At 46.1% G+C, this 26,963-nt stretch overlaps 1 protein-coding gene across 3 annotated transcripts in view; it reads left to right on the top strand.

Annotated features, from left to right (window-relative positions):
* The window catches only part of LOC106597444 (threonylcarbamoyladenosine tRNA methylthiotransferase), an 811,125-nt gene that overhangs the window by 444,125 nt on the left and 340,037 nt on the right, over positions 1-26,963 (top strand). For all 3 annotated transcript variants that reach the window (XM_082959157.1, XM_082959161.1, XM_082959159.1), the window contains exon 9: positions 24,045-24,211. In XM_082959157.1, the coding sequence (XP_082815283.1) occupies positions 24,045-24,211 (167 nt within the window). The remainder of the gene's footprint in view (positions 1-24,044; positions 24,212-26,963) is intronic.

The following is a 26,963-nucleotide window of genomic DNA, read 5'->3' as shown; positions in this document are numbered from 1 at the left end:
CAGCTCAGTTTCCACCTCATTTTGTGGGCAGTGTGCACATAGCCAGTCTTCTCTTGCGAGCCAGGTCTGCCTACGCTGGCCTTTCTCAATAGCAAGGCTATGCTCACTGAGTCTGTACATAGTCAAAGCTTTCCTTAAGTTTGGGTCAGTCACAGTGGTCAGGTATTCTGCCACTGTGTACTCTCTGTTTAGGACCAAATAACATTCTAGTTTGCTCTGTTTTTTTGTTAATTCTTTCCAATGTGCCAAGTAATTATCCTTTTGTTTTCTCATGATTTGGTTGGGTCTAATTGTGTTGCTGTCCTGGGGCTCTGTGGGGTCTGTGTGTGTTTGTGAACAGAGACCCAGGACCAGCTTGCTTAGGGGACTCTTCTCCAGGTTCATCTCTCTGTAGGTGAGGGCTCTGTGGGGTGTGTTTGTGAACAGAGCCCCAGGACCAGCTTGCTTAGGGGACTCTTCTCCAGGTTCATCTCTCTGTAGGTGGTAACTTTGTTATGGAAGGTTTGGGAATCGCTTCCTTTTAGGTGGTTGTAGAATTTAACGGCTCTTTTCTGGATTTTGATAATTAGCGGGTATCGGCCTAATTCTGCTCTGCATGCATTATTTGGTGTTTTACGTTGTACACAGAGGATATTTTTGCATGCGGAGTCTCAATTTGGCATTTGTCCCATTTTGTGAATTCTTGGTTGGTGAGCGAACCCCAGACCTCACAACCATAAAGGGCAATGGGTTCTATAACTGATTCAAGTATTTTTAGCCAGATCCTAATTGGTATGTTGAATGATATGTTCCTTTTGATGGTATAGAAGGTCCTTCTTGCCTTGTCTCTCAGATCGTTCACAGCTTTGTGGAAGTTACCTGTGGTGCTGATGTTTAGGCCGAGGTATGTATAGTTTTTGTGTGCTCTAGGACAACGGTGTCTAGATGGAATTTGTGTTTGTGATCCTGGAACACCATTATTTTTGTCTTACTGAGATTTACCATCATCAATGTCTCTCTTTCTCTCTCTCTCTCTCTCTTTGTCTCTCTGTGTCTCTCTTTCTCCCTGTCTCGCTCTCTTTATCTCTCTTATTCTCTTCCTCTCTCATCTTCAGTCTCTCCCCCTTCACTCTCTCTCTCTTTCTCTCTTTACTCTCCCTCTTCTCCCTCCCTCCCCCTGGCCCCCTCTCTCTCTCTTTACTCTCCCTCTTCTCCCTCCCTCCCCCTGGCCCCCTCTCTCTCTCTTTACTCTCCCTCTTCTCCCTCCCTCCCCCTGGCCCCCTCTCTCTCTCATTCTTTTCACCCTGAGGAGTGAAGGAGCGAAGCTGTAAAAGCCTCATTAATAAGCCCTATTGTCCAGACCAGCAGCCGGAGCCGTCGGCAGCTGCTGCTTTGTGGCCACATCTTGTTTCCTACTTAGAGCGAAAAAACCACTGAATAGTCCAGATAGTGAATAGTCAAGGATAGGGTTAATGTATCCCCCTCCTCCTGTCTGTCCCTCTCTGCTCTGTGTTAACACAGGAGGTGGGGGGGGGGGGGGGCTGCTGCTTGTTGCTATGATGGGGTGAGATGAATTGAGGGGGGTGAAGGAAAGAGGCGAGGGGTTTTAAGGAAGGGTGGGGTGAGGGAAAGCGGTGAGGGGGGTGAAGGAAAGGGGTGAGGGGGGTGAGGGAAAGGGGTGAGGGGGTTAAGGAAAGGGGTTAGGCTGTTGTGTTTTCCCATAATGCCGCTGCGTGCTGAACAACAGCAGGAACCAACTGAAGGCAGAATGAAAGGACAGATGGAGCAGTCCAATCCTTAATTATCATCCTCCTATTTCTCTCCCTCTCTCCTCGTTTCCCCCTCTCTCCTCTCCTACTCTCTCCTATCCCTCAATCTCTTTCTTTTCACCTCTAAACCTCTCCCTCTCTCCCCCGTTTCCACCCTGCCAGCGGAAGAATGAAATCCTATAAAAACGTTTATTTTGCACCTCCTGCCGTGAGAGGGAGAGAGAAGGAGGCAGGGAGGGCTGGGAGGGAGAGAGAGAATGTGGGAGGGAGGGCTGGGAGGCAGGGAGAGAGAGAGGGAGAGAGAGAGAGAGAGAGAGAGAGAGAGAGAGAGAGAGAGAGAAGGTGGGAGGGTGGGAGGGAGAGAGGGAGAGAATGTGGGAGGGAGGGCTGGGAGGCAGGGAGAGAGGGAGGGAGAGAGAGTAGGTGGGAGGGCGGGAGGGAGAGAGAGAGAGAGAGAATGTGGGAGGGAGGGCTGGGAGGCGGGGAGATAGGGAGGGAGGGAGAGAGAGTAGGTGGGAGGGCGGGAGGGACGGAGAGAGAGCGAGAGAGAGAGAGAATGTGGGAGGGAGGGCTGGTGTAGCAGGTAGAGAGAGAGAGAAGGTGGGAGGGAGGGAGGGAGGGAGAGAGAGAGAGAGAGAGAATGTGGGAGGGAGGGCGGTGACAAAATCATATTTGTTGTGCTGTGTGGTGTAATGTGGAGATAAATCAGCCGTGAGGAGGTACTGCAGGGATGTAACACAGAGGCTTGTTGACATAACTCAGTCAAAACACTGGTAGGACAATGTGTTTCTCAGTAAAAACACTAAACGTTGGAGAACACATGACTTCCTGAAAACACAGAACAACAACAGTACTCAGACTTGTGTTGTGAGGGAGCAGAGCCGTCGGTGAATCCCATCTGCCTGTGCCATGGCGGTTGATTCAATTGGCTGATGGTTGAAGTGGGCAGAACTCTGTGGTTCCAGGTTGTCTCACCTCCGGACCAAACTGTAGGATCGGCAATGACGGGTCTAACCTTAGAAGAACCAAAGAGACACACATTTTAGTGTTCAGTATCAGAGCAGGAGAGGAAATTTAACACGTGAATTGAACCTGATCTAACATATTACAGGGGGGAGAGGGGGGGAGAGAAAAAGGGAGGGAGGGAGTAGAGAAGTGGGGTGAGTTGAGGGAGAGACTGTATTGATCTATACTTTACATGTACACACACATTTCTCTCCTCTGTGCGTGAGCATTCACCCCTATCTATGAGACTGTGTGAGCATTCACCCCTATCTATGAGACTGTGTGAGCATTCACCCCATCTATGAGTCTGTGAGCATTCACCCCTATCTATGAGACTGTGAGCATTCACCCCTATCTATGAGACTGTGAGCATTCACCCCTATCTATGAGACTGAGCATTCACCCATATCTATGAGACTGTGAGCATTCACCCCTATCTTTGAGACTGTGAGCATTCACCCCTATCTATGAGACTGTGTGAGCATTCACCCCTATCTATGAGACTGTGTGAACATTCACCCCTATCTATGAGACTGTGAGCATTCACCCCTATCTATGAGACTGTGAGCATTCACCCCTATCTATGAGACTGTGAGCATTCACCCCTATCTATGAGACTGTGAGCATTCACCCCTATCTATGAGACTGTGAGCATTCACCCCTATCTATGAGACTGTGTGAGCATTCACCCCTATCTATGAGACTGTGTGAGCATTCACCCCTATCTATGAGACTGTGTGAGCATTCACCCCTATCTATGAGACTGTGTGAGCATTCACCTCTATCTATGAGACTGTGAGCATTCACCCCTATCTATGAGACTGTGAGCATTCACCCCTATCTATGAGACTGTGAGCATTCACCCCTATCTATGAGACTGTGAACATTCACCCCTATCTATGAGACTGTGAGCATTCACCCCTATCTATGAGACTGTGAGCATTCACCCCTATCTATGAGACTGTGAGCATTCACCCCTATCTATGAGACTGTGAGCATTCACCCCTATCTATGAGACTGTGTGAACATTCACCCCTATCTATGAGACTGTGAGAGCATTCACCCCTATCTATGAGACTGTGAGAGCATTCACCCCTATCTATGAGACTGTGAACATTCACCCCTATCTATGAGACTGTGAGCATTCACCCCTATCTATGAGACTGTGAGCATTCACCCCTATCTATGAGACTGTGAGCATTCACCCCTATCTATGAGACTGTGAGCATTCACCCCTATCTATGAGACTGTGAGCATTCACCCCTATCTATGAGACTGTGAGCATTCACCCCTATCTATGAGACTGTGAGCATTCACCCCTATCTATGAGACTGTGAGCATTCACCCCTATCTATGAGACTGTGAACATTCACCCCTATCTATGAGACTGTGAACATTCACCCCTATCTATGAGACTGTGAACATTCACCCCTATCTATGAGACTGTGAGCAATCACCCCTATCTATGAGACTGTGAGCATTCACCCCTATCTATGAGACTGTGAGCATTCACCCCTATCTATGAGACTGTGTGAGCATTCACCCCTATCTATGAGACTGTGTGAGCATTCACCCCTATCTATGAGACTGTGTGAGCATTCACCCCTATCTATGAGACTGTGTGAGCATTCACCCCTATCTATGAGACTGTGTGAGCATTCACCCCTATCTATGAGACTGTGTGAGCATTCACCCCCATCTATGAGACTGTGAGCATTCACCCCCATCTATGAGACTGTGAATATTCACCCCTATCTATGAGACTGTGAACATTCACCCCTATCTATGAGACTGTGAGCATTCACCCCTATCTATGAGACTGTGCGCATTCACCCCTATCTATGAGACTGTGTGAACATTCACCCCTATCTATGAGACTGTGTGAACATTCACCCCTATCTATGAGACTGTGAGCATTCACCCCTATCTATGAGACTGTGAGCATTCACCCCTATCTATGAGACTGTGTGAGCATTCACCCCCATCTATGAGACTGTGAGCATTCACCCCTATCTATGAGACTGTGTGAGCATTCACCCCTATCTATGAGACTGTGAACATTCACCCCTATCTATGAGACTGTGAACATTCACCCCTATCTATGAGACTGTGAGCATTCACCTCTATCTATGAGACTGTGAGCATTCACCCCTATCTATGAGACTGTGAGCATTCACCCCTATCTATGAGACTGTGAACATTCATATTTCTAGTCTCCCTCATTACTCGTTAGTCTCACGTCGGTACGAGGAAAAGTTGATTAAATGTGAAGTAGATATTTCACTTCCAGAAGATACGATTCTGTAAATGTTTTTTCATCTAATTCGAGTGGGAATTCAAGTTGTGAAAACACAGTTATTTAGGTAACGTTCATACACTGAGTGGAGAAGGGAGGGTGAGGTGGGGGGGAGAGGAGAGGAGAGAGGTAGTGTGGAGGAAGGGGAGACACTGAGTGGAGAAGGGAGGGTGAGGTGGGGGGAGAGAGGAGAGAGGTAGTTTGGAGGAAGGGGAGGCAGTGTAGTGGAGAAGGGAGGGTGAGGTGGGGGAGAGGAGGGAGGTAGTGTAGTGGAAGGGGAGGTAGTGTAGTGGAGAAGGGAGGGTGAGGTAGTGTGGAGGAAGGGGAGGCAGTGTAGTGGAGAAGGGAGGGTGAGGTAGGGGGAGAGGAGAGAGGTAGTGTGGAGGAGGGAGGTAGTATGGAGGAAGGGGAGGCAGTGTAGTGGAGATGGGAGGGTGAGGTAGTGTGGAGGAAGGGCAGACACTGAGTGGAGAAGGGAGGGTGAGGTAGTGTGAAGGGCAGACACTGAGTGGAGAAGGGAGGGTGAGGTGGTGTGGAGGAAGGGGAGACACTGAGTGGAGAAGGGAGGGTGAGGTGGTGTGGAGGAAGGGCAGACACTGAGTGGAGAAGGGAGGGTGAGGTGGGAGGAGAGAGGTAGTTTGGAGGAAGGGGAGGCAGTGTAGTGGAGAAGGGAGGGTGAGGTGGGGGAGAGGAGAGAGGTAGTGTGGAGGAAGGGGAGGTAGTGTAGTGGAGAAGGGAGGGTGAGGTGGGGGAGAGGAGGGAGGTAGTGTAGTGGAGAAGGGAGGGTGAGGTAGTGTAGAGGAAGGGCAGACACTGAGTGGAGAAGGGAGGGTGAGGTAGTGTGGAGAGGAGAGAGGTAGTGTGGAAGAAGGGGAGGTAGTGTAGTGGAGAAGGGAGGGTGAGGTGGGGGAGAGGAGGGAGGTAGTGTAGTGGAGAAGGGAGGGTGAGGTAGTGTAGAGGAAGGGCAGACACTGAGTGGAGAAGGGAGGGTGAGGTAGTGTGGAGAGGAGAGAGGTAGTGTGGAAGAAGGGGAGGTAGTGTAGTGGAGAAGGGAGGGTGAGGTGGGGGAGAGGAGGGAGGTAGTGTAGTGGAGAAGGGAGGGTGAGGTAGTGTAGAGGAAGGGCAGACACTGAGTGGAGAAGGGAGGGTGAGGTAGTGTGGAGAGGAGAGAGGTAGTGTGGAGGAAGGGCAGACACTGAGTGGAGAAGGCGTTGGATTAAGGGATTACTGATTGAAGTGGTTTCATGTCAAAGCCAGTTGACAGTTGGCTTCTGCTTTAGTTTATACCTTTGTGCCATTTTAATAGCTAGATTCCATAATGAGGTGGATTCCCCTCCAGTAAAATATTAACGCTGTTTATGATTAACCCTTTACGCCCACAGACCTGTCATCCCGTATACAGGTTGAAAATGTCAGATTTTATAATTGATCAGTCTCTACTCCTCACAGCTCTGTGTGGGTTATGACTGACAGCCGGTCAGAGCTCAGTCTCTACTCCTCACAGCTCTGTGTGGGTTATGACTGACAGCCGGTCAGAGCTCAGTCTCTACTCCTCACAGCTCTGTGTGGGTTATGACTGACAGCAGGTCAGAGCTCAGTCTCTACTCCTCACAGCTCTGTGTGGGTTATGACTGACAGCCGGTCAGAGCTCAGTCTCTACTCCTCACAGCTCTGTGTGGGTTATGACTGACAGCCGGTCAGAGCTCAGTCTCTACTCCTCACAGCTCTGTGTGGGTTATGACTGACAGCCAGTCAGAGCTCAGTCTCTACTCCTCACAGCTCTGTGTGGGTTATGACTGACAGCCGGTCAGAGCTCAGTCTCTACTCCTCACAGCTCTGTGTGGGTTATGACTGACAGCCAGTCAGAGCTCAGTCTCTACTCCTCACAGCTCTGTGTGGGTTATGACTGACAGCCAGTCAGAGCTCAGTCTCTACTCCTCACAGCTCTGTGTGGGTTATGACTGACAGCCAGTCAGAGCTCAGTCTCTACTCCTCACAGCTCTGTGTGGGTTATGACTGACAGCCAGTCAGAGCTCAGTCTCTACTCCTCACAGCTCTGTGTGGGTTATGACTGACAGCCGTTCTGAACTTGAGCACCTCAAGCGACAGGAAGTTGTCCCCATCCCTCCTGCTGATTGGACAACTTTTACACATGTTGTTGTTGTGTGAATGAGGGAAGTGCTGTAAATCCTGAGGAGTCGACGTGTTCTGAAAGACGTTGAGGATTATATTAAATACCACTTTGATGTCATACAAGCAAACCACACACCCTTCCAAATGTGTCCTTCACATTTCCATATAATAAAACTCATGTCATTTACAGTATCAACGTTTTATGAACGCTCTGCTTGATCCACAGTTACAGGGATGACATGTGATCCCCTGGGTTGTCCTGTATGGAATAAGTCTGTTTGTGATCCCCTGGGTTGTCCTGTATGGAATAAGTATGTTTGTGATCCCCTGGGTTGTCCTGAATGGAATAAGTCTGTTTGTGATCCCCTGGGTTGTCCTGAATGGAATAAGTCTGTTTGTGATCCCCTGGGTTGTCCTGTATGGAATAAGTCTGTTTGTTTTTATTGTGAAGATAATTTAGCTGCGGAACAAAGACTTGAATGCGCTCATGACTCCATTCTATGGCAGCCCAACTGTTCCAATCCGCCGCATGTCATGGAAAGGGTTAAACACGGCCTGCGTGAAATCCTGAATACCTTGGACCACAGACACTGATCTAGCTGTGTGCGTTTTTAGATTGCGTAAAAACAACAACAGTGGTTGTGTAATGGTGGGGGGGGGGGGGGGGGGGCTGTGTTCCAAATAAACATTTATAAAACTATAAATGTGCTTTCCTCAGTTGCTCAATGGCAAAGCTAGGACTGCTAAAAAACAGACACATTATAGTAGAATGTTATTTATTTGAGTCATAAAAGTCTTTTGACATTACTAAGGAGCTGAGTACAGTCTGGAGAGGTGTGTACTGTAGACACCAGTTAGTCCTCTCCCTCAAACCCACAGTCTGGAGAGGTGTGTACTGTAGACACCAGTTAGTCCTCTCCCTCAAACCCACAGTCTGGAGAGGTGTGTACTGTAGACACCAGTTAGTCCTCTCCCTCAAACCCACAGTCTGGAGAGGTGTGTACTGTAGACACCAGTTAGTCCTCTCCCTCAAACCCACAGTCTGGAGAGGTGTGTACTGTAGACACCAGTTAGTCCTCTCCCTCAAACCCACAGTCTGGAGAGGTGTGTACTGTAGACACCAGTTAGTCCTCTCCCTCAAACCCACAGTCTGGAGAGGTGTGTACTGTAGACACCAGTTAGTCCTCTCCCTCAAACCCACAGTCTGGAGAGGTGTGTACTGTAGACACCAGTTAGTCCTCTCCCTCAAACCCACAGTCTGGGTTTGTCGTTGTTTTGTCTTATCTATCACCTACTCCAACATGTTCATGAATATTCGTATCATGTTACTGAATGTATCCAGAGTATTTCGTTATCAACAAATGCAGTGAAAAGTACAGTAAATGTAAAATACACATAGAATCAACAGTGTAATGTTTGGATTCAGTCTTGTGTCAGGTGAACTGTTGTGTCCTCACCTTTTGTACTGTATATTGAATGTACTGTATATTGAATGTACAGTATATTGAATGTACTGTATATTGAATGTACTGTATATCGAATGTACTGTGTATCGAATGTACAGTGTATCGAATGTACAGTATATTGAATGTACTGTATATTGAATGTACTGTATATTGAATGTACTGTATATTGAATGTACTGTATATTGAATGTACTGTATATTGAATGTGCAGTGTATTGATTGTGCAGTATATTGAATGTACAGTATATTGAATGTGCAGTATATTGAATGTACATTATATTGAATGTACAGTATATTGAATGTACAGTATATTGAATGTACAGTATATTGAATGTGCTGTATATTGAATGTACAGTATATTGAATGTACAGTATATTGAATGTACAGTATATTGAATGTACTGTATATTGAATGTGCAGTATATTGATTGTGCAGTATATTGAATGTACTGTATATTGAATGTACTGTATATTGAATGTGCTGTATATTGAATGTACTGTATATTGAATGTACAGTATATTGAATGTACAGTATATTGAATGTACAGTATATTGAATGTATATCACGAGCCTCCGTCCTGTACAGTTCTTCCTTTAATAGTTGTGGCGTACTGCAACACAGCTTGTGGGGTACCGCAGAATTGGCACGTCTATGGCACGTCATTTAAGTGTCCGCCATTGTTGCCAGAATGACTCAATTTACCACGATTTGCAACTATCTACCACAAACGGTCGCGGCATAAACTCAAAACCTTTTAAAGAGCCACTGTATGTTGACTGGATCATCGGTTCACGGTCGAGGTCATGACTCAAGTTTAGATTGTAAAATGGGATCGTTTTGTGGTGTATCAGTCAGTATGTGTTCTCCAGGAACTAAACAGGATGAATACTGGTGCCTATGTAGATGTAATCTAGATTACACCACTGAGCATATGTAGATGTAATCCAGATTACACCACTGAGCCTTTGTAGATGTAATCCAGATTACACCACTGAGCCTATGTAGATGTGATCCAGATTACACCACTGAGCCTTTGTAGATGTAATCCAGATTACACCACTGAGCCTATATAGATGTAATCCAGATTACACCACTGAGCCTATGTAGATGTAATCCAGATTACACCACTGAGCCTATGTAGATGTAATCCAGATTACACCACTGAGCATTTCTAGATGTAATCCAGATTACACCACTGAGCCTATGTAGATGTGATCCAGATTACACCACTGAGCCTTTGTAGATGTAATCCAGATTACACCACTGAGCCTATATAGATGTAATCCAGATTAGACCACTGAGCCTTTGTAGATGTAATCCAGATTACACCACTGAGCCTATGTAGATGTAATCCAGATTAGACCACTGAGCCTATGTAGATGTAATCCAGATTACACCACTGAGCCTATGTAGATGTAATCCAGATTACACCACTGAGCCTATGTAGATGTAATCCAGATTACACCACAGAGCCTATGTAGATGTAATCCAGATTACACCACTGAGCCTATGTAGATGTAATCCAGATTACACCACTGAGCCTATGTAGATGTAATTCAGATTAGACCACTGAGCCTATGTAGATGTAATCCAGATTACACCACTGAGCCTATGTAGATGTAATCCAGATTAGACCACTGAGCCTATGTAGATGTAATCCAGATTACACCACTGAGCCTATGTAGATGTAATCCAGATTAGACCACTGAGCCTATGTAGATGTAATCCAGATTACACCACTGAGCCTATGTAGATGTAATCCAGATTACACCACTGAGCCTATGTAGATGTAATCCAGATTACACCACTGAGCCTATGTAGATGTAATCCAGATTAGACCACTGAGCCTATGTAGATGTAATCCAGATTACACCACTGAGCCTATGTAGATGTAATCCAGATTACACCACTGAGCCTATGTAGATGTAATCCAGATTACACCACTGAGCATATGTAGATGTAATCCAGATTACACCACTGAGCTATAGCTGTATATGGAGAAAGGAAACAGAGAAGAGCCTGGAGACATGGATGCTGTAATCTGAGCATGAATAAATATCTCTAGCAGCGGGACGATCGCCCGCGGTAACACAACGTTTATCATGCAGATTGGGGGGAAGTAACACCGGGAATGTTATGAAAACAAGGTGTGTGGAGAGAAACAGAGAATAAAGATATGGGACATAAATATGTTATCAGTTCTTAGCCCTTATTAGCGTCTCTGCTCTCTCTGCCTGTTCTTTAGCATGCTAATCCTTAATGTTAAATAAAGAGCCCAGTCACTAGCCACCGCTGAGCTCTGGCCCGGGCTCCAGATATCCGGGGTTATGAACCTTGAGAGAGAAGAGGGTCATCTGTAATTACTCCACCCAGCAGTAATGGAGCTGAACGTCTTTAACATGTCTCTCTGCCGAGACGCTCGCTTAGCTTACCCCTGATTCTCTCTCTCTCTCTCTCTCTCTCTATATATATATATATATAGAGAGAGAGAGAGAGAGAGAGAGAGAGAGAGAGAGAGAGAGAGAAACCTCGTGTTCTAGGGCTGAGAGATAGTGGGGCTCGTAATGACCACCTTACCCTGCCCTGGTACATAATGAACACCTCACCCTGGGTTTACCCCGTCCTGGTACATAATGAACACCTCACCCTGGGTTTACCCTGTCCTGGTACATAATGAACACCTCACCTTGGGTTTACCCTGTCCTGGCTGCTACGCTCGACAGCTGTAGAGTCCTTAGATCAGAGTAGGTATCTTAGTTCTCTGTGTTCAGATAGGGTAAACACTGCTTTAAAGTAGATGAAACAGAATGAATCATTTACACTCAGGCTTGAAAGGCCAAATGAAATGTTAGCTGTTAGCTTTTGGTGAGGCTTTCAAAAAGCAATTAACAATTTAGCTTTATTTTTGCTAAACTGTTGAAATATTAATTTAGTTGAGTGTAGCTACGTCGTGTATCGTTTAATGTGATTTCACTTTTTACACAAACCTCCCCAATGAGTCGAATGGATGTGAGCTGACAGGTTGTTCAGAGCTGTAGTCTATACTTCATCCCCCTCTACATTAAGGCAGAGAGATAAACATGGCTTGGATGTTCCTCTACCACTCACATCCACAGTGGAACAGGAAGTTCCTCTACAACACCACTCACATCCACAGTGGAACAGGAAGTTCCTCTACAACACCACTCACATCCACAGTGGAACAGGAAGTTCCTCTACAACACCACTCACATCCACAGTGGAACAGGAAGTTCCTCTACAACACCACTCACATCCACAGTGGAACAGGAAGTTCTTCTACAACACCACTCACATCCACAGTGGAACAGGAAGTTCCTCTACAACACCACTCACATCCACAGTGGAACAGGAAGTTCCTCTACAACACCACTCACATCCACAGTGGAACAGGAAGTTCCTCTACAACACCACTCACATCCACAGTGGAACAGGAAGTTCACCTACAACACCACTCACATCCACAGCGGAACAGGAAGTTCCTCTACAACACCACTAACATCCACAGTGGAACAGGAAGTTCCTCTACAACACCACTCACATCCACAGTGGAACAGGAAGTTCCTCTACAACACCACTCACATCCACAGCGGAACAGGACACATATTTGGCTACGTACTGGGTAGTTGTACTTCTCCTGGAGCATAGGCCAGCTTCACTACGTACTGGGTAGTTTTACTTCTCCTGGAGCGTAGGCCAGCTTCACTAAGTACTGGGTAGTTGTACTTCTCCTGGAGCGTAGGCCAGCTTCACTAAGTACTGGGTAGTTGTACTTCTCCTGGAGCGTAGGCCAGCTTCACTACGTACTGGGTAGTTTTACTTCTCCTGGAGCGTAGGCCAGCTTCACTACATACTGGGTAGTTGTACTTCTCCTGGAGCGTAGGCCAGCTTCACTACGTACTGGGCAGTTTTACTTCTCCTGGAGCGTAGGCCAGCTTCACTAAGTACTGGGTAGTTGTACTTCTCCTGGAGCGTAGGCCAGCTTCACTACGTACTGGGTAGTTGTACTTCTCCTGGAGCGTAGGCCAGCTTCACTAAGTACTGGGTAGTTGTACTTCTCCTGGAGCGTAGGCCAGCTTCACTACGTACTGGGTAGTTGTACTTCTCCTGGAGCGTAGGCCAGCTTCACTACGTACTGGGTAGTTGTACTTCTCCTGGAGCGTAGGCCAGCTTCACTAAGTACTGGGTAGTTGTACTTCTCCTGGAGCGTAGGCCAGCTTCACTACGTACTGGGTAGTTGTACTTCTCCTGGAGCGTAGGCCAGCTTCACTAAGTACTGGGTAGTTGTACTTCTCCTGGAGCGTAGCCCAGCTTCACTACATACTGGGTAGTTGTACTTCTCCTGGAGCGTAGGCCAGCTTCACTAAGTACTGGGTAGTTGTACTTCTCCTGGAGCGTAGGCCAGCTTCACTACGTACTGGGTAGTTGTACTTCTCCTGGAGCGTAGGCCAGCTTCACTACGTACTGGGTAGTTTTACTTCTCCTGGAGCGTAGGCCAGCTTCACTACGTACTGGGTAGTTTTACTTCTCCTGGAGCGTAGGCCAGCTTCACTACGTACTGGGTAGTTGTACTTCTCCTGGAGCGTAGGCCAGCTTCACTACGTACTGGGTAGTTGTACTTCTCCTGGAGCGTAGGCCAGCTTCACTACGTACTGGGTAGTTGTACTTCTCCTGGAGCGTAGGCCAGCTTCACTACGTACTGGGTAGTTGTACTTCTCCTGGAGCGTAGGCCAGCTTCACTAAGTACTGGGTAGTTTTAATTCTCCTGGAGCGTAGGCCAGCTTCACTAAGTACTGGGTAGTTTTACTTCTCCTGGAGCGTAGGCCAGCTTCACTACGTACTGGGTAGTTTTACTTCTCCTGGAGCGTAGGCCAGCTTCACTACGTACTGGGTAGTTGTACTTCTCCTGGAGCGTAGGCCAGCTTCACTACGTACTGGGTAGTTGTACTTCTCCTGGAGCGTAGGCCAGCTTCACTACGTACTGGGTAGTTTTACTTCTCCTGGAGCGTAGGCCAGCTTCACTACGTACTGGGTAGTTGTACTTCTCCTGGAGCGTAGGCCAGCTTCACTAAGTACTGGGTAGTTTTACTTCTCCTGGAGCGTAGGCCAGCTTCACTACGTACTGGGTTGTTGTACTTCTCCTGGAGCGTAGGCCAGCTTCACTACGTACTGGGTAGTTGTACTTCTCCTGGAGCGTAGGCCAGCTTCACTACGTACTGGATAGTTGTACTTCTCCTGGAGCGTAGGCCAGCTTCACTACGTACTGGGTAGTTGTACTTCTCCTGGAGCGTAGGCCAGCTTCACTACGTACTGGGTAGTTGTACTTCTCCTGGAGCGTAGGCCAGCTTCAATAGGTTTCTGTCTTATTCAAATTTATTTTTTCAAATCAAATTTATTTTTATATAGCCCTTCGTACATCAGCTGATATTCTCAAAGTGCTGTACAGAAACCCAGCCTAAAACCCCAAACAGCAAGCAAAGCATGTGAAAGAAGCACGGTGGCTAGGAAAAACTCCCTAGGAAAAACTCCCTAGAAAGGCCAAAAACCTAGGAAGAAACCTAGAGAGGAACCAGGCTATGAGGGGTGGCCAGTCCTCTTCTGGCTGTGCAGGGTGGATATTAAAACAGAACATGGTCAAAATGTTAAAATGTTAAAATGTTCATAAATGACCAGCATGGTCAAATAATAATAATCATAGTAGTTGTCGAGGGTGCAACAAGCACGTCCGGTGAACAGGTCAGGGTTCCATAGCCGCAGGCAGAACAGTTGAAACTGGAGCAGCAGCACGGCCAGGTGGACTGGGGACAGCAAGGAGTCATCATACCAGGTAGTCCTGAGGCATGGTCCTAGGGCTCAGGTCCTCCGAGAGAAAGACAGAAAGAGAGAAAGAGAGAATTAGAGAGAGCATATTTAAATACACACAGGACACCGGATAAGACAAGAGAAATACTCCAGATGTAACAGACTGACCCTAGCCCCCCGACACATAAACTACTGCAGCATAAATACTGGAGGCTGAGACAGGAGGGATCAGAAGACACTGTGGCCCCATCCGATGATACCCCCGGACAGGGCCAAACAGGCAGGATATAACCCCACCCACTTTGCCAAAGCACAGCCCCCACACCACTAGAGGGATGTCTCCAACCACCAACTTACCGTCCTAAGACAAGGCCGAGTATAGCCCACAACGATCTCCGCCATGGCACAACCCAAGGGGGGGGGGGGGGGGCGCCAACCCAGACAGGAAGACCACGTCAGTGACTCAACCCACTCAAGTGACGCACCCCTCCCATGGACGGCATGGAAGAACACCAGTAGGCCAGTGACTCAGCCTCTGTAAAAGGGTTAGAGGCAGAGAATCCCAGTGGAAAGAGGGGAACCGGCAAGGCAGAGACAGCAAGGGCGGTTCGTTGCTCCAGCCTTTCCGTTCACCTTCACACTCCTGGGCCAGACTATACTTAATCATAGGACCTACTGAAGAGATAAGTCTTCAGTAAAGACTTAAAGGTTGAGACTGAGTCTGCGTCTCTCACATTGGTAGGCAGACCATTCCATAAAAATGGAGCTCTATAGGAGAAAGCCCTACCTCCAGCCGTTTGCTTAGAAATTCTAGGGACAATTAGGAGGCCTGCGTCTTGTGACCGTAGCGTACGTGTAGGTATGTACGGCAGGACCAAATCGGAAAGATAGGTAGGAGCAAGCCCATGTAATGCTTTGTAGGTTAGCAGTAAAACCTTGAAATCAGCCCTTGCCTTAACAGGAAGCCAGTGTAGGGAGGCTAACACTGGAGTAATATGATCAAATTTTTTGGTTCTAGTCAGGATTCTAGCAGCCGTATTTAGCACTAACTGAAGTTTATTTAGTGCTTTATCCGGGTAGCCGGAAAGTAGAGCATTGCAGTAGTCCAGCCTAGAAGTAACAAAAGCATGGATTAATTTTTCTGCGTCATTTTTGGACAGAAAATTTCTGATTTTTGCAATGTTACGTAGATGGAAAAAAGCTGTCCTTGAAACAGTCTTGATATGTTCTTCAAAAGAGAGATCAGGGTCCAGAGTAACGCCGAGGTCCTTCACAGTTTTATTTGAGACGACTGTACAACCATCCAGATTAATTGTCAGATTCAACAGAAGATCTCTTTGTTTCTTGGGACCTAGAACAAGCATCTCTGTTTTGTCCGAGTTTAAAAGTAGAAAGTTTGCAGCCATCCACTTCTTTATGTCTGAAACACAGGCTTCTAGCGAGGGCAATTTTGGGGCTTCACCATGTTTCATTGAAATGTACAGCTGTGTGTCGTCTGCATAGCAGTGAAATTTAACATTATGTTTTCGAATGACATCCCCAAGAGGTAAAATATATAGTGAAAACAATAGTGGTCCTAAAACGGAACCTTGAGGAACACCGAAATTTACAATTGATTTGTCAGAGGACAAACCATTCACAGAGACAAACTGATATCTTTCCGACAGATAAGATCTAAACCAGGCCAGAACTTGTCCATGTAGACCAATTTGGGTTTCCAATCTCTCCAAAAGAATGTGGTGATCGATGGTATCAAAAGCGGCACTAAGATCTAGGAGCACGAGGACAGATGCAGAGCCTCGGTCTGACGTCATTAAAAGGTCATTTACCACCTTCACAAGTGCAGTCTCAGTGCTATGATGGGGTCTAAAACCAGACTGAAGCGTTTCGTATACATTGTTTGTCTTCAGGAAGGCAGTCAGTTGCTGTGCAACAGCTTTTTCTAAAATTTTGGAGAGGAATGGAAGATTCGATATAGGCCGATAGTTTTTTATAATTTCTGGATCAAGATTCGGCTTTTTCAAGAGAGGCTTTATTACTGCCACTTTTAGTGAGCTTGGTACACATCCGGTGGATAGAGAGCCGTTTATTATGTTCAACATAGGAGGGCCAAGCACAGGAAGCAGCTCTTTCAGTAGTTTAGTTGGAATAGGGTCCAGTATGCAGCTTGAGGGTTTGGAGGCCATGATTATTTTCATCATTGCGTCAAGAGATATAGTACTAAAACACTTTAGTATCTCCCTTGATCCTAGGTCCTGGCAGAGTTGTGCAGACTCAGGACAATGGAGCTTTGGAGGAATACCCAGATTTAAAGAGGAGTCTGTAATTTGCTTTCTAATGATCATGATCTTTTCCTCAAAGAAGTTCATAAATTTATTACTGCTGAAGTGAAAGCCATCCTCCATTTGCGAAGGCTGCTTTTTAGTTAGCTTTGCGACAGTATCAAAAAGAAATTTCGGATTGTTCTTATTTTCCTCAATTAAGTTGGAAAAATAGGATGATCGAGCAGCAGTAAGGGCTCTTCGATACTGCACGGTACTGTCTTTCCAAGCTAGTCGGAAGACTTCCAGTTTGGTGTGGCGCCATTTCCGTTCCAATTTTCTGGAAGCTTGCTTCAGAGCTCGTGTATTTTCTGTATACCAGGGAGCTAGTTTCTTATGACAGATGTTTTTAGTTTTTAGGGGTGCAACTGCATCTAGGGTATTGCGCAAGGTTAAATTGAGTTCCTCGGTTAGGTGGTTAACTGATTTTTGTCCTCTGACGTCCTTGGGTAGGCAGAGGCAGTCTGGAAGGGCATCAAGGAATCTTTGGGTTGTCTGAGAATTTATAGCACGACTTTTAATGCTCCTTGGTTGGGGTCTGAGCAGATTATTTGTTGCAATTGCAAACGTAATAAAATGGTGGTCCGATAGTCCAGGATTATGAGGAAAAACATTTAGATCCACAACATTTATTCCATGGGACAAAACTAGGTCCAGAGTATGACTGTGGCAGTGAGTAGGTCCAGAGACATGTTGGACAAAACCCACTGAGTCGATGATGGCTCCGAAAGCCTTTTGGAGTGGGTCTGTGGACTTTTCCATGTGAATGTTAAAGTCACCAAAAATTAGAATATTATCTGCTATGACTACAAGATCCGATAGGAATTCAGGGAACTCAGTGAGGAACACTGCATATGGCCCAGGAGGCCTATAAACAGTAGCTATAAAAAGTGAGTGAGTAGGCTGCATAGATTTCATGACTAGAAGCTCAAAAGACGAAAACGTCATTGTTGTTTTTTTTTTTGTAAATTGAAATTTGCTATCGTAAATGTTAGCAACACCTCCGCCTTTGCCGGATGCACGGGGGGTATGGTCACTAATGTAACCTGGGGGTGAGGCCTCATTTAACACAGTAAATTCATCAGGCTTAAGCCATGTTTCAGTCAGGCCAATCACATCAAGATTATTATCAGTGATTAGTTCATTGACTATAACTGCCTTGGAAGTGAGGGATCTAACATTAAGTAACCCAATTTTGAGATGTGAGGTATCACAATCTCTTTCAATAATGGCAGGAATGGAGGAGGTCTTTATACTAGTGAGATTGCTAAAGCGAACACCGCCATTTTTAATTTTGCCCAACCTAGATCGAGGCACAGACACGGTCTCAATGGGGGAAGCTGAGCTGACTACACTGACTGTGCTAGTGGCAGACTCCACTAAGCTGGCAGGCTGGCTAACAGCCTGCTGCCTGGCCTGCACCCTATTTCATTGTGGAGCTATTCAGTCCTTATTCAGTCCTGGGACAGTTGACAACAGCAAGGAAACCATGATCTCTGTCCAAGGCAGACAAACATTCCCCAGCCAATGGAGCTGTTCCAAAAGCCAAACCTCTTCCTGACGTCAGAGTCCTGCCACACTGTTGGCTTGGGGTTAGTAGTGTTAGTGACAGACAGACGACAGACAGACACTTGGTTCAGGGAGGTTCAGGGAGGGTTGTGTTAGTAGAGTTAGTAACAGACAGACGGCCTCCCTACCCGGTCCTGGTGGTGGCTGTTTGGTGGCCTCCCTGCACCAGTCCTCTCCTGTCCTCCCACCCCTGTTCCTGGGCCAACAGCCTGCCTCCCTGCCCAGTCCTGGTGGTGGCTGTTTGGTGGCCTCCCTGCACCAGTCCTCTCCTGTCCTCCCACCCCTGTCACTGGGCCAACAGCCTACGTTACAGCTCCAGCCTGATGTTTTGTTTGGAGAGGGTTAGGCAAAGCACTCAGCTGTTCTCCTGGCCCTGGCTGCCTGCACCCTCTGCAGCCGCCCCCCTGTATGTTTGGGACTCTCCCTTTCCACCTCTCCCCCCCTGCTTGTTCAGGGACACACCCTCCAGTCCTCTCCACCCTGTTGCTCTAAACCCAGAGATCACACTCTTTCCCTGTCTCTTTCCACACCGGCCCTGTTTCCATCCCTCTCTGTTTCTCCGTTGGCCTCCCTTGTGAGATGTTGTGTGCGTTACAGGTTTTGTAGGAATGTATTTATGAAAAGCAGCCTCCCCATCCACCCATGAATGTATGACATCAAACCTTCCTGTAGATGGGTTCTAATGGGGCTGCTGTGGAAAGAACATCAAGGAAGCAGGTCACAGTAACACAGCATTCATCTCATTTAACCACATGCAGGTGATGGAAATGTCAGCCTGACACTCACGTCCTGTTTTCTTGCCGTGGTAAACGATTGAGTCCTCTTTTCAGTTCATACAGGTTAATTGGTTTAGTTTTTTTACTAGTTTACCCCCATCACCTTGCTATGAGCACTCCCATTAGGAGGTAAGGTGCTTCTGTACCCCTGTTGAAGTTGTTATGATATTCAGATTGTTTGGCTGTGTTTTTTACAAGTTAACCTCCGCTATAGGCAAGGTTCTGATATTCCCATACAGAAACTCTTTTCCAAGTCCAATTGTTTGGCTTGCTTATCCTTCTCAGTGAGGCACAGGACAAGGAGGCTCCCTCATTGTTCGCCATATTCAAAACCGCTTGCTGAAGCCATCTGCCAAAAATAACATTACTGAATCCAAGGTTATGAAATCACTTTTAAAAAGTTACTATATCAAAGAGGCAGATTCCCAGTCTCAGATCTGACCTCAATGCCGGTGTGGGATTTAACATCTAGGTCAACAAGTCTCTACAGAGGTTCTCCAGTGTTCTTTACTTCAAATCCTGAGGAACAAGATTGGTATTGTAGACCCAAGGTTCTTGTTGTAGACCCAAGGTTCTTGTTGTAGACCCAAGGTTCTTGTTGTAGACCCAAGGTTCTTGTTGTAGACCCAAGGTTCTTGTTGTAGACACAAGGTTCTTGTTGTAGACACAAGGTTCTTGTTGTAGACACAAGGTTCTTGTGGAAAGTCGTTATTGTTTAAATAAAAATGTTGCTACTTCTCTGGTGTTTTGGTTTGGGTTGACTATTTTATATGTTGCTACTTCTCTGGTGTTTTGGTTTGGGTTGACTATTATATATATGCTACTTCTCTGGTGTTTTGGTTTGGGTTGACTATTATATATGTTGCTACTTCTCTGGTGTTTTGGTTTGGGTTGACTATTATATATGTTGCTACTTCTCTGGTGTTTGGGTTGACTATTATATATGTTGCTACTTCTCTGGTGTTTTGGTTGACTATTATATATGTTGCTACTTCTCTGGTGTTTTGGTTGACTATTATATATGTTGCTACTTCTCTGGTGTTTGGGTTGACTATTATATATGTTGCTACTTCTCTGGTGTTTGGGTTGACTATTATATATGTTGCTACTTCTCTGATGTTTGGGTTGACTATTATATATGTTGCTACTTCTCTGGTGTTTTGGTTTGGGTTGACTATTTTATATGTTGCTACTTCTCTGGTGTTTTGGTTGACTATTTTATATGTTGCTACTTCTCTGATGATTATTGATGTTTTGGTTTCAGCCTCTCTGTCTCAGGTTCAGTGTTCAGCCTGCGGGAAATTGACGTTGAAGGATTTCATTGATAATTAATCAGGGTTTTCTGATTTGAACAGAAGCTGGCTGCATGGGGAAAATGGAGGGGGGGAGAGAGAGAGGAATCTTGATGCAGTCTGAGGTCCTCTGAGAGTGGAACAGGGAGAAAGAGAGAGACCTCATTAGCTAGCTACTCACCTGAATACAACCTTACTGTCATGTTGTTCAGTATTCAGCTGATCTCCACCATGATATATCCCATAATCCTCCATCAGATCATTATGCAGACTTCTCAGCCCCTGGAAGGCACTGTAAGGTCAGTAGGTTAACCTCTGATCATTGGTTCTGTACTGTCGACTCTGTGTAATGATGAAGGTTTCTGGAAACCACTGCGCTCAGAACTGGTTCGTTGAGCAAAACATTAGATTCACTGAAGAGGGTTCACACTCAGACTTCCCTACTTATTTTCTCCTGTTTATTTATTACAGAGGCAACAATAGCAAAACAATGTAATCGAAGCTTTTGACCATGGTGGCTTAGTCCCCAATTAGCTGCCAGATACAGATCACAACATAAGCATCAGTTGACAGTTTGAAGCAAAGCAACAACAACGAGCATGTCTCCTTGCCCCCAAACATTCAGATTTTCTCATTCTTCTGGTAAACATTCCTTATCAGACTCATGTCACATCTGCCTCTCGCATTGCAGGCCTTGGTGCAAGTAGTATTTGTAGTCTTTAGCTCCATATATGATTGAGCTTGCCTGGTACCTAAAATATGGCTGCCCGTACTGGTACCTAAAATATGGCTGCCCGTACGGGTACCTAAAATATGGCTGCCCGTACGGGTACCTAAAATATGGCTGCCCGTACTGGTACCTAAAATATGGCTGCTCATACGGGTACCTAAAATATGGCTGCCCGTACGGGTACCTAAAATATGGCTGCCCGTACGGGTACCTAAAATATGGCTGCCCGTACGGGTACCTAAAATATGGCTGCCCGTACGGGTACCTAAAATATGGCTGCCCGTACTGGTACCTAAAATATGGCTGCCCGTACAGGTACCTAAAATATGGCTGCTCATACGGGTACCTAAAATATGGCTGCTCATACGGGTACCTAAAATATGGCTGCCCGTACAGGTACCTAAAATATGGCTGCCCGTACGGGTACCTAAAATATGGCTGCTCATTTGGGTCCCAAGGAAGTCACATATCAATGTTAAGGATTTAGTCTCCTCAATTATGTGTATATAATTATTACATATGGTTCATTGTGTGTCTTTGTGTGTGAGTCTGTCTGTGTGTGTGAGTCTTTCTGTGTACGTGAGTCTGTCTGTGTGAGTCTGTGTGTGTGAGTCTGTGTGTGTGAGTCTGTATGCGTTAGTCTGTGTGTGTGAGTCTGTGTGTGTGAGTCTGTGTGCGTGAGTCTGTTTGCGTGAGTCTGTTTGCGTGAGTCTGTGTCTGTGTGTGTGAGTCTGTTTGCGTGAGTCTGTGTGCGTGAGTCTGTGTGCGTGAGTCTGTTTGCGTGAGTCTGTGTCTGTGTGTTTGAGTCTGTTTGCGTGAGTCTGTGTGAGTCTGTGTGCGTGAGTCTGTGTGAGTCTGTGTGCGTGAGTCTGTGTCTGTGTGCGTGAGTCTGTGTGCGTGAGTCTGTGTGTGTGAGTCTGTGTGTTTGAGTCTGTGTGCGTGAGTCTGTGTGCGTGAGTCTGTGTGCGTGAGTCTGTTTGCGTGAGTCTGTGTCTGTGTGTTTGAGTCTGTTTGCGTGAGTCTGTGTGAGTCTGTGTGCGTGAGTCTGTTTGCGTGAGTCTGTGTCTGTGTGTTTGAGTCTGTGTGCGTGAGTCTGTGTGCGTGAGTCTGTGTGCGTGAGTCTGTTTGCGTGAGTCTGTGTCTGTGTGCGTGAGTCTGTGTCTGTGTGTTTGAGTCTGTTTGCGTGAGTCTGTGTGAGTCTGTGTGCGTGAGTCTGTTTGCGTGAGTCTGTGTCTGTGTGTTTGAGTCTGTGTGCGTGAGTCTGTGTGCGTGAGTCTGTGTGCGTGAGTCTGTTTGCGTGAGTCTGTGTCTGTGTGCGTGAGTCTGTGTGCGTGAGTCTGCGTGAGTCTGTGTGCGTGAGTCTGTGTGCGTGAGTCTGTGTGCTCGTTCAGTTTGACTACCTCCCAGCTACATGTATCTTACTCAGTTATTGAAATGATCCCTTGCAGTCAGTGTGAACTAGAATCAGCCAACTGTCTCCTCTGAATCCTGAATGGGAAGTGATCTGCCATGAGATGTGTTAGTGTTCCACATCTAGGTAGGAGATGGACACCTGGTTGTTAAGCTACTTCCATTTCATCTGCAGGACTGGTCAAGAAATTATTATTTTGTTGTAGGTATTTATCAAGTTAGCCTATTTACTAAGGTATTTACTAAGACTTTACTAAGGTATTTACTAAGGTAGCCTAACTAAGACATTACTAAGGTATTTACTAAGGTAGCCTAACTAAGACTTTACTAAGGTATTTACTAAGGTAGCCTAACTAAGACTTTACTAAGGTATTTACTAAGGTAGCCTAACTAAGACTTTACTAAGGTATTTACTAAGGTAGCCTAACTAAGACTTTACTAAGGTATTTACTAAGGTAGCCTAACTAAGACTTTACTAAGGTATTTACTAAGGTAGCCTAACTAAGACATTACTAAGGTATTTACTAAGGTAGCCTAACTAAGACTTTACTAAGGTATTTACTAAGGTAGCCTAACTAAGACTTTACTAAGGTATTTACTAAGACATTACTAAGACATTACTAAGGTATTTACTAAGACGTTACTAAGGTATTTACTAAGACGTTACTAAGGTATTTACTAAGGTATTTACTAAGGTATTTACTAAGGTATTTACTAATGTATTTACTAAGACGTTACTAATGTATTTACTAAGGTATTTACTAAGACATTACTAAGGTATTTACTAAGACGTTACTAAGGTATTTACTAAGACGTTACTAAGGTATTTACTAAGGTATTTACTAAGGTATTTACTAAGGTATTTACTAATGTATTTACTAAGACGTTACTAAGGTATTTACTAATGTATTTACTAAGGTATTTACTAAGACGTTACTAAGGTATTTACTAAGACGTTACTAATGTATTTACTAAGGTATTTACTAAGACGTTACTAAGGTATTTACTAAGACGTTACTAATGTATTTACTAAGGTATTTACTAAGGTATTTACTAAGGTATTTACTAAGACGTTACTAAGGTATTTACTAAGGTATTTACTAAGGTATTTACTAAGGTATTTACTAAGGTATTTACTAAGACGTTACTAAGGTATTTACTAAGGTATTTACTAAGGTATTTACTAAGGTATTTACTAAGACGTTACTAAGGTATTTACTAAGAAGTTACTAAGGTATTTACTAAGGTATTTTTTTACCAGTAATCACCTTCTATATTATGTTGGTATGCTGCCGTATCAGATGCTATTCATTGTATTTTATGATAATCCATATGTTTTCTTAGTGTACATCTCTTTCCTTTTCCTCAGAGACAATAATTACAACTATTTACTTGTTGGTTTCTTTGTGATTTTCCATGTGTTTTTTAGTTATTACAGGACGTCATGGTATTTAGTGTGTTCTCTCTCTCTCTCCTCAGAGGGTGTGTGTGAGATCTGGCTGACCAGTGAGGACACCGGGGCATATGGGAAGGACATCGGGACAGACCTGCCCACTCTGCTATGGAGACTAGTGGAAGAGATTCCTGAAGGAGCCATGCTGAGACTGGGCATGACCAACCCTCCATACATCCTGGAGCACCTAGAGGTACTGTCAACGTGTGTGTGTGTGTGTGTGTGTGTGTGTGTGTGTGTGTGTGTGTGTGTGTGTGTGTGTGTGTGTGTGTGTGTGTGTGTGTGTGTGTGTGTGTGTGTGTGTGTGTGTGTGTGTGTGTGTGGTGTGTGTGGGTGTGTGTGTGTGTGTGTGTGTGTGTGTGTGTGTGTGTATTGACTGTATACATATTTAGGAATTCACAGATGTTCACTAGTTGACATCCAGGCCTGACACTATGTTTCTGAGTTCCTCTACAAGGTAACTGTTCTCAGCACCAGCAGTAACATCAGTTGTTGAACAACGGACAGAGACTGTCTCCTCAGGTGGAAGGAGGATTATAGTGAGGCTGTGTGTGTCTGACAGAGTGTGTGTGTGTGTGTGTGTCTGACAGCGTGTGTGTGTTAGTGTATGTGTCTGACAGCGTGTGTGTGTGTGGGTGTGTCTGACAGCGTGTGTGTGTGTGTGTGTGGGTGTGTCTGACAGCGTGTGTGTGTGTGTGTGTGTGTGGTGTGTGTGTGTGTGTGTGTGTGTGTGTGTGTGTGTTAGTGTATGTGTCTGACAGCGTGTGTGTTAGTGTATGTGTCTGACAGCATGTGTGTGTGGGTGTGTCTGACAGCGTGTGTGTGTGTGTGTGTGTCTGACAGCGTGTGTGTGTGTGTCTGACAGCATGTGTGTGTGTGTGTGTGTGTGTGTGTGTGTCTGACAGCGTGTGTGGGTGTGTCTGACAGCGTGTGTGTGGGTGTGTCTGACAGCGTGTGTGTCTGACAGCGTGTGTGTGTGTGTGTGTGTTAGTGCTGTAATCCCGGGGATGTGCCACACTAGTAACAAGGTAGAAGTACTGTGAGAAGCTGTTTTAATTGGCTGGGGGGTTCATTGAGGTTGTAATGTGGTCCCATATGTATAGGCCACGTTTCTGCTCTGATACATTCAAATGAAAACCTGATGAAGCTTTCTGCTAATGAAGGAAATACCAGTTAAATGCTAATTCCTTGTGTAAGGATATGGTTGGATGGATGTGGAGGACAGTGGGAAGGCATTTTTTGTTTCCTGTGATGGGTTCATCTGCCTAGCGATGGGTTCATCTGCCTAGCGATGGGTTCATCTGCCTAGCGATGGGTTCATCTGCCTAGCGATGGGTTCATCTGCCTAGCGATGGGTTCATCTGCCTAGCGATGGGTTCATCTGTCTAGCGATGGGTCCATCTGCCTAGCGATGGGTCCATCTGCCTAGCGATGGGTCCATCTGCCTAGCGATGGGTCCATCTGCCTAGCGATGGGTTCATCTGCCTAGCGATGGGTTCATCTGCCTAGCGATGGGTTCATCTGCCTAGCGATGGGTTCATCTGCCTAGCGATGGGTTCATCTGTCTAGCGATGGGTCCATCTGCCTAGCGATGGGTCCATCTGCCTAGCGATGGGTTCATCTGCCTAGCGATGGGTTCATCTGCCTAGCGATGGGTTCATCTGCCTAGCGATGGGTTCATCTGCCTAGCGATGGGTCCATCTGCCTAGCGATGGGTTCATCTGCCTAGCGATGGGTTCATCTGCCTAGCGATGGGTTCATCTGCCTAGCGATGGGTTCATCTGCCTAGCGATGGGTTCATCTGCCTAGCGATGGGTTCATCTGCCTAGCGATGGGTCCATCTGCCTAGCGATGGGTTCATCTGCCTAGCGATGGGTCCATCTGCCTAGCGATGGGTTCATCTGCCTAGCGATGGGTTCATCTGCCTAGCGATGGGTTCATCTGCCTAGCGATGGGTCCATCTGCCTAGCGATGGGTTCATCTGCCTAGCGATGGGTCCATCTGCCTAGCGATGGGTCCATCTGCCTAGCGATGGGTCCATCTGCCTAGCGATGGGTCCATCTGCCTAGCGATGGGTCCATCTGCCTAGCGATGGGTTCATCTGCTGTGTTCTTCCAACCAGCTAAAGGCCAGAGCTGTCTGCTTGGGCTTGTTTCTTTCTCAGATACTTCAGATATTACGTCACCTGCTATTGGACAAAATCAAAGGAAATGGTTTTGATTGGTGAGGAGAATGCCAAGTGCACTCTCCTAAGCCTCTCACGTCGGTTACTTCTGACACATCCAGAAAATAACGATGCCGACGAGCTCGTCTCCATTTTGGTGATTGGTGCTGTTAGATCCAGATTGGGCTCATGGGCATTTCATTTGGACATTCTTTTTTTCGGGGGATTACATTGCACCTTTAATGGATATACTTTCTGTCTCTCCAAGACATGAAAAGATATCTGAACAAAGCCTAGTGCTTCCTGTTTGACATTTTCCTTTTTCCTTTTATTTCTGAACGGTCGGTCTCGCTACTGCGATGATGGAGTGACAGTGGGAAAAGGGCAGTAGTGGAGCTAGTAAATTACAGGGTGATTTGAGCTGTGAAGGGCTGTGTGATTCTGTGACGTATTAAGACCTTTAGTAAGGAAGGTGTTTAGCACAGCATTAAGCCCAGAGACAGTCAGAGAACCAGAGGGGGGTTAGAAATATCTCTCACTATCTCTCTCTCTGTCTCTCCCTCTCTCTAACTCTCTCTCTTTCTTTCTCTCTCTCTCTCTCTCTCTCTCTCTCTCTCTCTCTCTCTCTTTCCCCCTCTCATTTTCTCTTTCTCTCTCTTTCTCACTCTCACTGTCACTTTCTGCCTTGGTAATTGCAAAGCAGCTGACAGACACAGGAGAGGTGAGAGGAGTTGAGGGAGGGGGAGAGGAGGGGACAGGAGAGGTGAGAGGAGGGGACAGG

Source organism: Salmo salar, chromosome 02, assembly GCF_965601325.2.
Source record: "Salmo salar chromosome 02, fSalSal1, whole genome shotgun sequence".
NCBI lineage: Eukaryota > Metazoa > Chordata > Actinopteri > Salmoniformes > Salmonidae > Salmo > Salmo salar.
Note: the sequence above shows the minus strand (reverse complement) of the source record. Positions and strands in the feature narration are given on the sequence as shown.